The sequence below is a fragment of the Wasmannia auropunctata genome, unplaced genomic scaffold (genome assembly GCF_000956235.1).
Source record: "Wasmannia auropunctata unplaced genomic scaffold, wasmannia.A_1.0 LD336106.1, whole genome shotgun sequence".
Lineage (NCBI taxonomy): Eukaryota > Metazoa > Arthropoda > Insecta > Hymenoptera > Formicidae > Wasmannia > Wasmannia auropunctata.
The window spans coordinates 6,554,431-6,568,008 of NW_012026784.1; the positions used below are offsets into that span (position 1 = coordinate 6,554,431).

At 34.8% G+C, this 13,578-nt stretch overlaps 1 protein-coding gene across 1 annotated transcript; it reads left to right on the forward strand.

Annotated features, from left to right (window-relative positions):
* Nucleotides 1-5,822: 5,822 nt before the first annotated feature.
* LOC105456884 (RNA-directed DNA polymerase from mobile element jockey-like) lies at nucleotides 5,823-6,566 on the forward strand. The gene has a single exon (XM_011701248.1). The coding sequence runs from the start codon at nucleotides 5,823-5,825 to the stop codon at nucleotides 6,564-6,566; it is 744 nt and encodes a 247-aa protein (XP_011699550.1).
* The last annotated feature ends 7,012 nt before the right edge of the window (nucleotides 6,567-13,578 follow it).

The following is a 13,578-nucleotide window of genomic DNA, read 5'->3' on the forward strand; positions in this document are numbered from 1 at the left end:
TTGACGGATCCTAATTTTAATTCTAATCTTTTCCTATGATCTCTCGTTCCTTAGAGACCTCTATGTCAAAAGTTTCTTTACAAACTCAAACGCTAAAATCATGGATTACTGCACATATTTGTAAGAGGACAGCATAAAAATGATAGGACTAAGCCTGGATCCTCCACGTCGATTAATACCGCCTTGATTGTTACTTTTGCGAATAGTATTATAAGAAGATAAGAAGATTTTGTAAGTTATGTTTCATATATAATGCGTTACCGCCTACCTCTCTGAAGATGACCACATATTTAGGGTCGAAACGTCAGAGGTTTTGATATTGTTCGTTGTATTGTAATTTATGGATTTATTCTTAAGTTATTGATGTGAGAATTATAATCACTTAAGCAAAGTTCACCCTGCGTTTGGCTCTTTAACGCTTCTTCCTGATTTTCGAATTGTTTATATTATTTACTTAAAGATAAAGAAAAAATAGTAAGATTTTTAAATTTTTAAATGTAATATTGTTAATTTGATTATCATTTTATAACATTGATAATGATCTAATTAAAGTTAAAACGTCTGTTTATCTTCATTAATTATTAAATATTTATTTATTATATATTGAAGCAAAAAAACCTCTAAGTTTTTATTCATAGCCTTTTATATATTATTAATTTATTATTTTAATTGAATTTTTATTATTATAAATTAGTTAAAATTGTTATTATATATAATTATTATTCAATTATTTCTTTATAAACATAATTTTTTACTTGATTGAGTAAATTATTATTAAAAAAATAGTAAGTACTATGGCTTTTACTGGTATTGCTGCGACATTACTTCCAAATGAAAGAACTGTACATAAAGTTTTTGGGTTACCTGTACCTCTTTTTGACGATTCTACATCAAACATTAAAGTTCAATCTAAAGAAGCTATAAATTAAAACTCGTAGATGTATTCATTAAGGATGAAGCTCCTATGACACCACGTTACGTATTAGAAATAATGGATCGAACATTACGCGATATAATGCAAAATGATTTATATTTTGATGGAAAAATTATACTTCTCGGTGGAGATTTTACAATTATTGCCTACAAAAAAAAGAGCTACACGTAGTGAAATTATAAATTTATCCATAAAATTTAGTACTTACTTTATGGAAACAATTTAAAATATTTTCATTAACAGAAAATATAAGAGTTTTACCACAAGAAAAAGAATTTGCGCAATTTTTACTTGATTTAGGTAGTGATACTTTAAATGATCAATCAAATAATGTTCAAATTCCAGAAAAATGTATTGCAAACATTAACTCCGATATGATAAAAGAAATATATGGGGATATTATAACACATAAAAAATATAAAAATATTGCTAATTATGTTATATTATCTGCTAGAAACATTGATGTTGATGAAATAAATAAAAAAGTAATGAATTTGTTATATGAAACAACGGAAAGAATTTATACAAGTGTATACACTCTTGAAACATCTGATAATGAAGACATACATGAAGTAATTATGACAGAATATCTTAATTCTTTAAATCCAACGTCTTCCACCACATGAATTACGTCTTAAAAAATATGCTGTTGTTATATTAATTAGAAATCTTAATATTAATGAAGGTTTGTGTAATGGTACCAGATTATTAGTTCTAGATCTGGGTAATAATATATTACGATGTGAAATTTTATCAGGTAATAAAATAGGAGAAATTGTTTTTCTTAATCGTATCACTTTATATTGTGAAAATATACATCCATTTACTTTCAAAAAACGACAATTTCTAATAAAATTGGCATTTGCTATGACTATTAACAAATCACAAGGACAAACTTTTGAAAAAATCGCAGTAGATCTTCGTAAAGATATTTTTAGTCATGGACAATTATATATTGCATTATCGCGAGTACGTTCTTGGGATTCATTGAACATTTACTTAGGAAATAATAATCTACTCAATCAAATAAAAAATTATGTTTATAAAGAAATACTTATACTTGAATAATAATTATATATAATAATAATTTTAACAAATTGATAATAATAAAAATTCAATTAAATTTACATATATTAATAAATTAATATATGTAAAACACTATGAATAAAAACTTAAAGGTTTTTTTTTGCTTTAATATATAATAAATAAACATTTAATAATTATAAAGATAAACAGACGTTTTAGCTTTAATTAGATCATTATCAATGTTATAAAATGATAATCAAATTAACAATATTACATTTAAAAATTAAAAAATCTTATAATAATTAGTTTATTAAACAGTAAAAGCGTGTATGCAGTCCATATGAAACATAATTACCGTTTGAACTGATGAAATTGTATGGATAATAAGTATGGAACTTCTACATCAGTATCAATAACCATCTTTTAAAATTTTTAATGTAATTATTTTATTTCATAATTCTTTTTAAAAACTTCAGTAAAAAAATTTTATAAGATATTATGTTATAATTTAATTCAAAAAGTCAGCATAAAGATTATAATAAGATTATAAAACATAAACAAGCTAATAATACAGTAATTAAAACTATTATGTAATATTCAAGTTAACCATTATAATGTCAAAAAAAAGAAAAATAATTTTGTTATTATAACATTTGACTAGACATAGATTAAAAAATAATAATTTTAACAAAATATCTAAACAATTTTATATGATTTAAAGTATTATAAATTTTTAGTGATGCGCGGCGCCGCAGGCGCCACTACTTTCTCGTAATTAAAATTCACCCACGCCCGCTATATCTATAGCTCCATGGAAGGTCCTCAGCCAATTCCCGAAAATTAGCTTTCACATGGGCATCTTGTTAGGCTTTTCGGTCGGCTTTCGGCTTTTGAGTAGAGCGCTACGTAGCAGGAAGTTTTTGATTTCGACATTACTTTACGAGATCGGTGATAGGCATCTCGAGAGCAGATATATTGGCGGTGCGCCACGTATTCGAAAGTGCCTGCGGATTTTTGTGGGAGCCAATTTGATCCACTGACTGGAGGTGCAGTCTTCCCTTCGGGTGGACGGTGGCTTCCCTGGCCGAAAATGATGACCTCCACCTCGGAGGGAATAACTCAGAACCCTGTTCTTAAGCGACCGGCTGCAGACGAACCTGAAGAGGGTACTTCAAGCGATAAGTATATGCGATTAGGGAGAGCATTGCCTCCTTCAAAACAAGGTATGACTTTTCCAACTCATAACAGATTCCAATGTCTCGCGGATCTTCTTAATCTCGACGATGAAGTAGATAACTCTCAAAATAACAATGACGAATCGCAAGAGAATTTTACACACGTTCAGCACGACACTGCTGATCCCACGATCAATTTGCAAGCACGTAGTCGCGATAAGAAACCTCCCCCAATCTATTTGGCAACGGGCATTCGGAATTATGTCGGATTTATAGATGCAATCAAGGGCTTGGTAAGAGACAACTTTGACGTTAAGTTCCTGGGCAAGCAAATTAAAATTCAATTTCATAAACTGAGTACTTTTCTGCCTTTAAAACGCATGTAATAGCCTTTAAATTTGCTTTTCATACTTATTCACTTCCTGAAAATAAATCCATCACGATCACTTTAAAAGGTTTACCAAACATTCCCGACCTGCCAATAAAAGAAGAGCTTGCTGCCCTTGAGATTGGCATCAATAGTTATGTTAGAATTAACGCGGAAAATAGTTTATACGCCACATATAAGATTAATCTAAACTCAAAATATTCTCTGGCACAACTTCGAAAAATTAAATTTCTGCTACACTCTCGCGTTTATTGGGATAAATATATAAACAACAAAACGGTACTCCAGCGTTATCGCTGCCAGGCCTTTGGGCATACTTCATCCAACTGTTATAAAAAACCGAGATGTGTTAAATGCGCGTTAGATCACTTAACATCTGATTGCACAAAAAGTCCGAACGAACCGGCCAAATGTTGTAACTGCTCGGGAGATCACCCTGCGAGTTTTTCTGAATGCCCTTCCTACACAAAATTTTTACTAAAACGAACGCAACGACGGAATCCTTCGGGACAATTAATTAACAATTCTGATAAAACTGCGCATTTTTCTACTCAAGTGCGCTCACCCAATTTAATTGACTCAATGCCTCGAACACTAACGCGCCCTAGCGTGGCGACTTTTCTGTCACCCGGTAGATCGAAAGATATTCCTCCGCGAACTTACTCGGAGGCTTTACGTAGCATAAACAACAGCCAACTCGGAGCATTCACCGACAACAGCCAAATATTGGATAACCTTGCGGATTTCAACGACCTTGTTGCAGAAATAAAGAAACTAAATCAATTGATCAATATTAGACACATGACCGAAGTGATTCGAAACCTGAACATCAAGTTAGCAGCCTGCCGGGACGGCATGGAGAGGCTCCAGGCCGTCACGGAGGCGGCAGAGTAATTATCATAACGTCTGATGGCGGTCACTAATTCTCTTAAAATATGCTTGTGGAACGCCACGAGTATCAAAGGAAAAGACGCTGAATTCAGTAACTTTATTCATAATAATAAAATCGATATCGCCTTGATCTCGGAGACATGGCTTAAGTAAAACGATCGAATTAATTTCCCGGAGCATGAGATCATTAGAAAAGACTCTCCCAGCGAGAGAGGGGGTGATTTGGCAATTCTAATTAAAAAATCGATGCGCTATCACGTGCTTCCGAATATTGATTTACAGGATTGCGAGCTGCTACTCATTAACATACAGTCCGGTTTTATTGTAACTGTTGGGGCCATCTATATCCACCCAAAAAGCAAATTTATTTTCGAATCGCTTAATGCTGTTTTTGCTAGTCACACAAAGATAATAATTGGTGGCGATTTTAACGCTATGCATGTAAGCTGGAACAATCTCTGCAATAACACTCGTGGAGTCAAACTATTTAAATACATTGACAATAGCGACATTTCGCTAGCTCACAGCGATACCTTCTCCCACAAATTTTCTAATAAAAATCCCACTAATATTGACTTATTTCTACACAAAAATTTACCTTACACGTTTAATTGCTATACTTTGCAGGATCTTACCTCCAATTACTACCCAATCATCCTTGAATGTAACAACACTAACACGAATATGAATAAAAAATACATATATAACACTAATTGGAAAAAATTTAAAAAACTGACGGACAAGTGGACGATTATTCGACACTATAATGATACCAATAGTATTGATGCATCCATCACTCAACTCCAAAATTTCCTTTGCAAAACATATAAGGAGGCTACCACTAAATCTCTGTGTAATCATAATTTTTATAATGCTAACCCTGAAACCTGTCAGGAATTAGACAAACTCATCAAGCAGCGTAATTACTACAGACGGAAATACCAACGAACTAGCTCTACTAAATGTAAACACTTTTATAACACTTTAAATAACCTTATCAAAAATATAATTAAATCTGCTAAGAGTCATTTCTGGACAGGATCAAACAGTTAAATACCAAGAACCATTCCCTATGGAGAACCTTAAAGTCCTTTAAACGAAAAAAGACGATCACTCCTTCTTTCACTCTCCCAAATCAAGTAATTCTGTATAGTCCTACTGAAAAAGCGCAGGCATAATAACTTTCATTCAGTACATCAACAAGCTGCTGATCCGACTTCTCTATTTGAGACAATGGTAAATGAATACTGCGACTCCCTTGATGAGCAAACCGCTTGTTGACGCATCCTACCTTACTCCTAAACTTATCCTGAAAATGATTAAGCATCTCCCCAATAATAAATCTCCTGGCCACGACAAAATTACAGCTATCATGTTAAAAAATTCTACTATGAAAATAATTGTGCAGATGTATTATATTATTGCTGCTTCACTGAAAGCTTGTTATTTCCCCTCGGTCTGGAAACGAGCCCTAGTGCTAGCTTTCCCTAAACCGGGCAAGGACCCTGCCTCTCCTAACTACAGGCCTATCAGCCTCCTTAGCATTCTTAGTAAAATTTATGAGGGAATCATATATTCGCAGATAGAGCTCCATGTTAATACTAATAACGTCATAATTAACGAACAGTTCGGGTTTAAGCCACAACACTCAACAGTGCTCCAGCTACTGAGAGTATCTGAGTACTTCGAATTAGAAATAAATAAAAACAGAAATTCGGCAATGATTTTACTTGACATTAAAAGGGCTTTTGATTCGGTGTGGCATAAGGGTTTACTGTACAAGCTGCATCTACAGCAATTGCCTGTCTATCTGATCAAAATTGTTCGCGATTATCTGAGTGATCGATCCTTTGCAGTGAGTTTCCAGGGAGAGCTGTCCTCGTATCTGACGGTTGCCGCCGGTATCCCCCAGGGCTCTAGATTGGGACCATTATTATTTAATGCCTTTGCTAACGACATTCCAAGGACTACTACCACGCAGCTGGCGGTGTATGCGGATGACACGGCCGTCTTCACCTCCTCGTGGAGTCCGACGCTGTTATCGCATAGACTGCAGAGTCACGTAGATACCATAATTCAATACTTCTCTGATTGGAAGATGGCTATCAACGCTGACAAAACTGAGGCAATTTGCTTCACCCGCAAACATTAGTTCGAACCACCGCCAATCAAAGTTGTGAATTTTAGAGTTCCTTGGTCTCACCAGGTCAAGTATCTGGGGGCGATTTTTAATTCCTCTCAGCGCTGGTCTCCCGCAATTAGCGATCGAATACATAAGTCTCATATAACCTTTCGCACGCTCTATCCACTTATTCATCGAGGCAACCCATTGCATTTAAAATTTAAATTATTACTATACAAGATGTGCGCTAAACCGGTCCTTCTTTATGCGGCCCCTTTATGGGCGGCAGCAGCGAGATTTCATCTGGACCGCTTACAAAAGGTACAAAATAAGTTTCTCCGCGTAATCCTGAATAAGACCTATGCTACTAAAATTTCAGAACTACACGCGCTTTCTGAAATGGAGTATGTCGACGAAGCTATAGAGTGTGCCCTTTCGACTGCATATAATCATGAGCATGATAATCCTTTGGTCAGTGCAACTGGCAATTATGACATCAACCAGCTTCCATTTAAAATTAAATGCCGACTTCCTAAATCCTTCCAGCCGAAAATCTACGATTAAATTTATTACAAGCTATATGACTTCTCAATTGTGTCGAGTTCTGGCCATCTGTACCCGCATGCGGATCGCCAGAACGCGTACACACAACCTTTCTTGCATTAACTACGCGAACGCATGTACTGAGCAATATGCTTTAATCAAATTTTTTAATAGATGATTGCCTAACTCTGTTGTTCCTACCTTCACGCCACACTCACCTATCGAGTTTCTTCTTTATTTTTACATTCGCAAGTGACACGGGTTTTTTGAAAATTTTCCCCAAATCATAAACGCTCAGGAATTAAATCGTCTTATTCCAATTTCTTATCCCGTATGCACATATAATAACCCTCACTCATGCTACATGCAGGTTGTGGGCTTGACCCGGGTACTGCAATACCTGACTGATTGAAACTCCAAAAAAAAAGAAAAAAAAATCGTCCTCAGCCAGTTCCCTGCTCTCAGAATAATGCGAGACTCGCATTGCGAGTTTGACTTAGGCCGTTATTCTGAGAGTATTTTGAGGTATCCATAATCAGAGCGAGCTCGGTGCTTTGAAATCGGAAAGAAGCGAGACAGCGACCTCCACGCCGCAGAACAGGAAACGGGGACAGGACCGTCCCCCAGCCGCGAGGGCACTCGTCTCGCGTCCAAGTAGCTCTCCTCCGTCGGCTCCCGGTTTACCCAGGACTCACCTGGACTCGGGAGTCTCATACCTCCCGTGGAGGCTGATTCTGATTGACATCCCCGGCGTCCCAGCAACCGATTGGAGGCTCGCGATCTCGGTCCGTCACTACCCGGGTCTCCCGTTCGACGCAGACGGACGACGCTATTGCCCGGCCGCATCCGGCGGTACCGACACCGCTGAGCCCGCCGCCATCCACACCTCGGAAACCGAGAACGCCAGGGCGCCCTCCAAGTTCACCGGGCAAACTTCCAGCGACGCCGGACCGGCCATCAGGACTGCCAGTCGAGTCGGCAAGACACGCCCGTTTACCGGAACGCACGCCGGGTGTGTCAACCAGCCTTCTGTGTTCCACAGAACTGGCGAAGCGTTCCCGGACGCCGGAACGTTTCCGGGATCTCCTCGAGAAACGAGCACGGACGTCGCGGGGCCCTAAGATCCGAGCAATCTCGTCGGTGCAGCGCAATCCGCTCCTCTAGGCTCGGCTTCGAAAACTCTGACGAGGACAAGGAGAACGACCCCCCGGAGGCGTAGTTAGCACAGCCCGGCGCCGGTACTCTCGGGTGCCACCCGACTTACTTCCTATCTCTCCTTGGAGTATATCCTATTCTTACGCGAGTCTCTACATTGACATTCCTACCCTTGTAAATATCCTAAATATAGACAAAATGTTAACCCTAAGTGGAGTCATTTGTGGATCTTTATTCATTGCGCTCCTTTTCCTGATCTCCTATCATCACATCCGTCCACATATTTAAATATATTTAAATTATTATATTTAAAGGTTATAAATTATTTATAACTTAAATAATTTTTTAAAAATAAAAATTATTTTTAAACAATATTTTTAACAAACATTATTTTTAAACCTGCAATAATAATATATAAAATGTAATATGTAAAACATAAATAAATTAATAATATATTTAAATTATTTTGCGATATTAAATTTAAATTAATCGTCGAGAGAAAAACAATTTTTTAATATATTTAAATATTTGACTAGATTAAAAAATAATAATTTTATAAAAATATCAAAATTATTATATATGACATTTGAAATTAATATTGAAATTATTATAATTCTTTAAATATTAAAAGTTTTATAATGTCATATTTAAATGTCATAAACCATTTAAAATAGTTCTCTAAAGGTAAAAATTATTTATAGATCTATAAAAAGTTATATTTTTAAACATATTAATAAATATATTTATAAATATATGTACATATATAAAATTTTTGAAAAAATTTACAATGTATATACAGAGTGGGCCATTTTAATTGATCCACCCAAATATCTCCTAAAGTAAGCGCTATACAACAAAATTGTTTAAACAAAAGTTGTTCAGGACAATAAGGGTCATCTTTCTGCATTATTGGTTTTGACGTTGAGATCAATTTTCAAGGTTATTTGAAGGTTACAGTGATTTTTTAAAATGAGAACCCCTATTTTCGACACCGGATTCGGAAAGAGCGGGAAATTTTACGTCAGAAATGATAGTTTGATAATTTGCTAAAGTGACCTTCAGAAGGTCAAATGTTGAAAAATCGTCCAGAAGCTGTTTTCTTCAAACTTTAGAAGATTTATGGGCGAACGAATGTTTTAGTAGGTTTGGAGGCCAACGACCTTGGCTATCTTGGAGTATGTCGATTTAGAAACACGGCAGAGAATGTGGTTACAGCAAGATGGTGCAGCACCCCACTTTGCGCTGATAGTACGCAAATTTCTAAATGATAATTATAATGAGAGGTGGATTGGACGAGGAGATCCAGTTAACTTGGCCTGCGTGCTCACCAGACATGACATCTCCCGATTTCTATTTATGGGGCTTCTTAAAAGATGTTGCTTTTACACAACGGCCAACAAGAGAAGACATGATAGACCGTATTCGTCGAGACTGCGTTGCAATCCCAAGGGAAACTTTGCTAAGGACAGTGCAACATTTCCAAAGACGTGTAAATTTGTGTCTTGAAGCTAATGGAGGCAACTTTGAACACTTGCTTTAATATGGTTAAAGTCAGAGGCAATGGGACTGACGGTACAAGCACCCCAATCGTGAGAGGCAAGGGGACTCACATTAATCAAGCACCCCGAATTGTGAGAGGCAAGAGGACCCACGGTAAACAAGCACCCCAAAGGAAACAGAACTTACTACGTCCACGTCGTTGTTTCTGGGTAACGGTAAAAGTAAGATTAGCAAGGAAAGTAAGATTTTTCATAAAAAAATCACTTTGACCTTCTAATAACCTTTAAATTTGACCTCAAGGTCAAGATAGCCAAGGTCGTTGGCCTCCAAACCTACTAAAACATTCGTTCGCCCATAAATCTTCTAAAGTTTGAAGAAAACAGCTTCTGGACGATTTTTCAACATTTGACCTTCTGAAGGTCACTTTAGCAAATTATCAAACTATCATTTCTGACGTAAACTTTCCCGCTCTTTCCGAATCCGGTGTCGAAAATAGGGGTCCTCATTTAAAAAAATCACTGTAACTTTCAAATAACCTTGAAAATTGACCTCAAGGTCAAAACCAATAATGCAGAAAGATGATCCTCATTGTCCTGAACAACTTTTGTTTAAACAATTTTGTTGTATAGCGCTTACTTTAGGAGATATTTGGGTGGATCGATTAAAATGGCCCACCCTGTATATACAGGGTGTCCGGTAATGCCCAAAATCTCGTGGGCTGGTAGAGCAGATTAAACTGAATCGAAAAGTCCTCTACCATTTTGCAAAATTCGCAATTGTTAACGAGATATTAATTTTTGATTATTGGCAAATAAGCGTGTATCCGTCCGGCCCACCGCTGAGTACCAGCGGTGGGGCGATCATACCGGTCGTATCTCGCCGCGCTGCTAGGCATGTGGGGATAGACTCTATTCCGCTGTATTCGGCGGTGGGCCGGACGAATACGCGTTTATTTACCAGTCTTCAAAAATTAATATCTCGTTAACGATTGCGAATTTTGCAAAATGGTAGAGGACTTTTCTGTTCAATTTAATCTGCTCTACCAGCCCACGAGATTTTAGGCGGTTATTACCGGACATCCTGTATAATACATTACACAATTTTTTATTATTTATTTATAGATGTTTATAATATTTAAAAGTATATATATTGTAAATTACAGAATGTCTAATAACAAATATAAAGTATCAATTTTGAATAAAAATAATGAATGGGAAATAATAAATTTTACATCAAACGAGATTTTAGAAACAACACAGTTAGAAGATTCAACAGTGTAAGTTTTTATATTTATAATTAATATTAAATGAAAGAAATAAATATTTTTAAGTTTATTTTAATAATTTTTTAGAAAAGTTGTTCGCTTTATTGACGAAATAGACGGACCAAAAATAGTCGGCAAAGCACAACAATACCAATTGTTGAAATTTATTTTAAATAATAATAGTCAACATCGCAAACAAGTTGTAATATGGAATTCGGAAATTGAACGTGTTCAATACCATATACAGCCGAATCGAGTAAGTATAATATTCGTCAATGTTTTTTTTTGTATTATTATATTAGCACGTATTTTTCTCGTTTCTATAATTATTATTTTATATCTTTCACTTCTCTGTAATTATTATTTTTTTATTTTTATTTATTACTCTTTTTATGTCTTCTTAAATAATAACAATACTACACTTGTTGCGTAGAACGAAAATGAAAGTCGTGCACGATACTAACAAAAGAATCTGGTCGGACGAATCACCCGCATCACACATGTAAATAGAAACTCATGCATTCGTTATCGGAGATCCGGCACGGCCTCTCAAACAAATAAACAATAAACATATATATGCTATAATAATATATAGCAGGCATCCCGCAGCAATAAAACTTTCAAACTTGTAAAAACACGTGTGCTAACAAGACACCGTCGCCGATACTGAAACGCTGTTGCCGCCACCGAGACGCCGTCGTCGTCACCCGGTGACGATCCCATTTTCGGTAAACGCCAATAGAATAACGGACGGACAGAGGTGGGGATCGAAATAATCTTCTCATTTCTGGTATAAAAGGGCGTGCTGCGCGCAACGATAGATAGATATCATTACTTTTTCGAGAGTATCATAACGAGTCGGATCTCCGGTTATATCACGTGTGTGAAGTACCGCGATCCGAGGCGAATAACGAGTCGTCTTGAGACGTGTCGCGGTTCTTTCCGACCAGATATACTGACGCAGGACGAACACGTCGTCCCGACGCATGTCATAGCAGTGTTGCCGCGACTCTAAAAAATTTTTCACCAGACTTCTGTTTAAAAAATCACCAGATTATAATATTTTTTACCAGATTTTTGAAATGTATATAAATTTAAATAAAATACTAATTTTAATGATTTTGACTGATTTAATAAACATATTAATATGCATTGTACACTTTATACACGTTATTATGACACAAATAAGTTTTTTTTTAAGTAAATCACAGTATTCTTAAAGACACAAATAAGTATTTTGTTTTAAAGTAAATCACAATATTCTTAAAGAAAATCAATATCTCCTTAAACGTATACAATCTTTATAATATAAACTATAATAAACAAATCATATAATTATAAAAAAAAACAACTTATTCATTTTAGTAATTAAATTACTAATAATAAGATTGTAACAATCTTTACCGTTATCACATACGTATTTTTTGGTATGTAAAATACTTGTTTTTTTAAAGTAAATCACAGTATTCTTAAAAACACAAATAAGTATTTTTTTTTTAAAGTAAATGATCACAATATTCTTAAAGAAAATCAATATTTCCTTAAACGTATACAATCTTTATAACATAAACTATAATAAACAAATCATATAATTATGAAAAAAACAACTTATTTCATTTTAGTAATTAAATTACTAGTAATAAGATTGTAACAATCTCCACCATTACCACATACGTATTTTTGGTATGTAAAATACTTGTTAAAGTTTCGGTATTTAACCGATTTCTTATTTTTGTTCTATTTAAATTTATAGTACTAAATATTCTTTCCACACAAGCACTGCTATGTGGTAAGCATAATAAATCAAACACAAATTGCGTTATTAAAGGAAATGCAGGAGTATCATCTCCTTTTTTAAGATTGCCTACTTCCGTCCAAAATTCCAAAATTTCTTTATTTTTATTTATACTACTATTACGAAGGAGTTTATATTCTCTGTCTAATTCATTTAAATCGACATTCAATAATATTTTTTCAAAATACATTGCTACAGGCCCTATTGAAATAATCAAATCCTTTTTTTTTTTGGATTGATGAAAGCTAAGTGTTTTAAAGCTTGTACATGTGGTGCATTAAATGGAAATCTTAAATATATCTGATGAGCACTTTTAATATAGAAATCCAAACATCTCAGTTTCATATCATGTTTTTGTTTAGATGTAATATTTACATCCATTCTATAAAATTGTCCATTTACTTTTGGTCCTAAATATAAATCGTCAATATGAACAAAGTTATGTGGATTTCTATATTGGATTTCACTTACATTTTTGGAGTCTAATACTTCCTTTTTTATATAACATTCAAGAATTGTTTTGTACGCCGAAGATATAGTGTCATATAATAAATGAATTTTAGGCGTTTCTGCTTGAAATTCCTTATTCATGTTAATAAATATTGACAAGATAAACTCCAAAAATTCTAAGTAAAGCTTATTTAAAGGATCTTCAAGTTTCATATATATACTCGACAGCAAAATTAAAGAATCACCCATTTTGATCACTAAAAATAGGCAAATTTCAAGAGAGTGTAACTTCGTCAAAAATGATCGTATCGGAATGATAAAAAAAGCATTTTAAA

Excerpts from the sequence above, each read along its gene's own strand:
- LOC105456884 (XM_011701248.1), top strand. The coding sequence starts at position 5,823 with ATGTATTATATTATTGCTGCTTCACTGAAAGCTTGTTATTTCCCCTCG.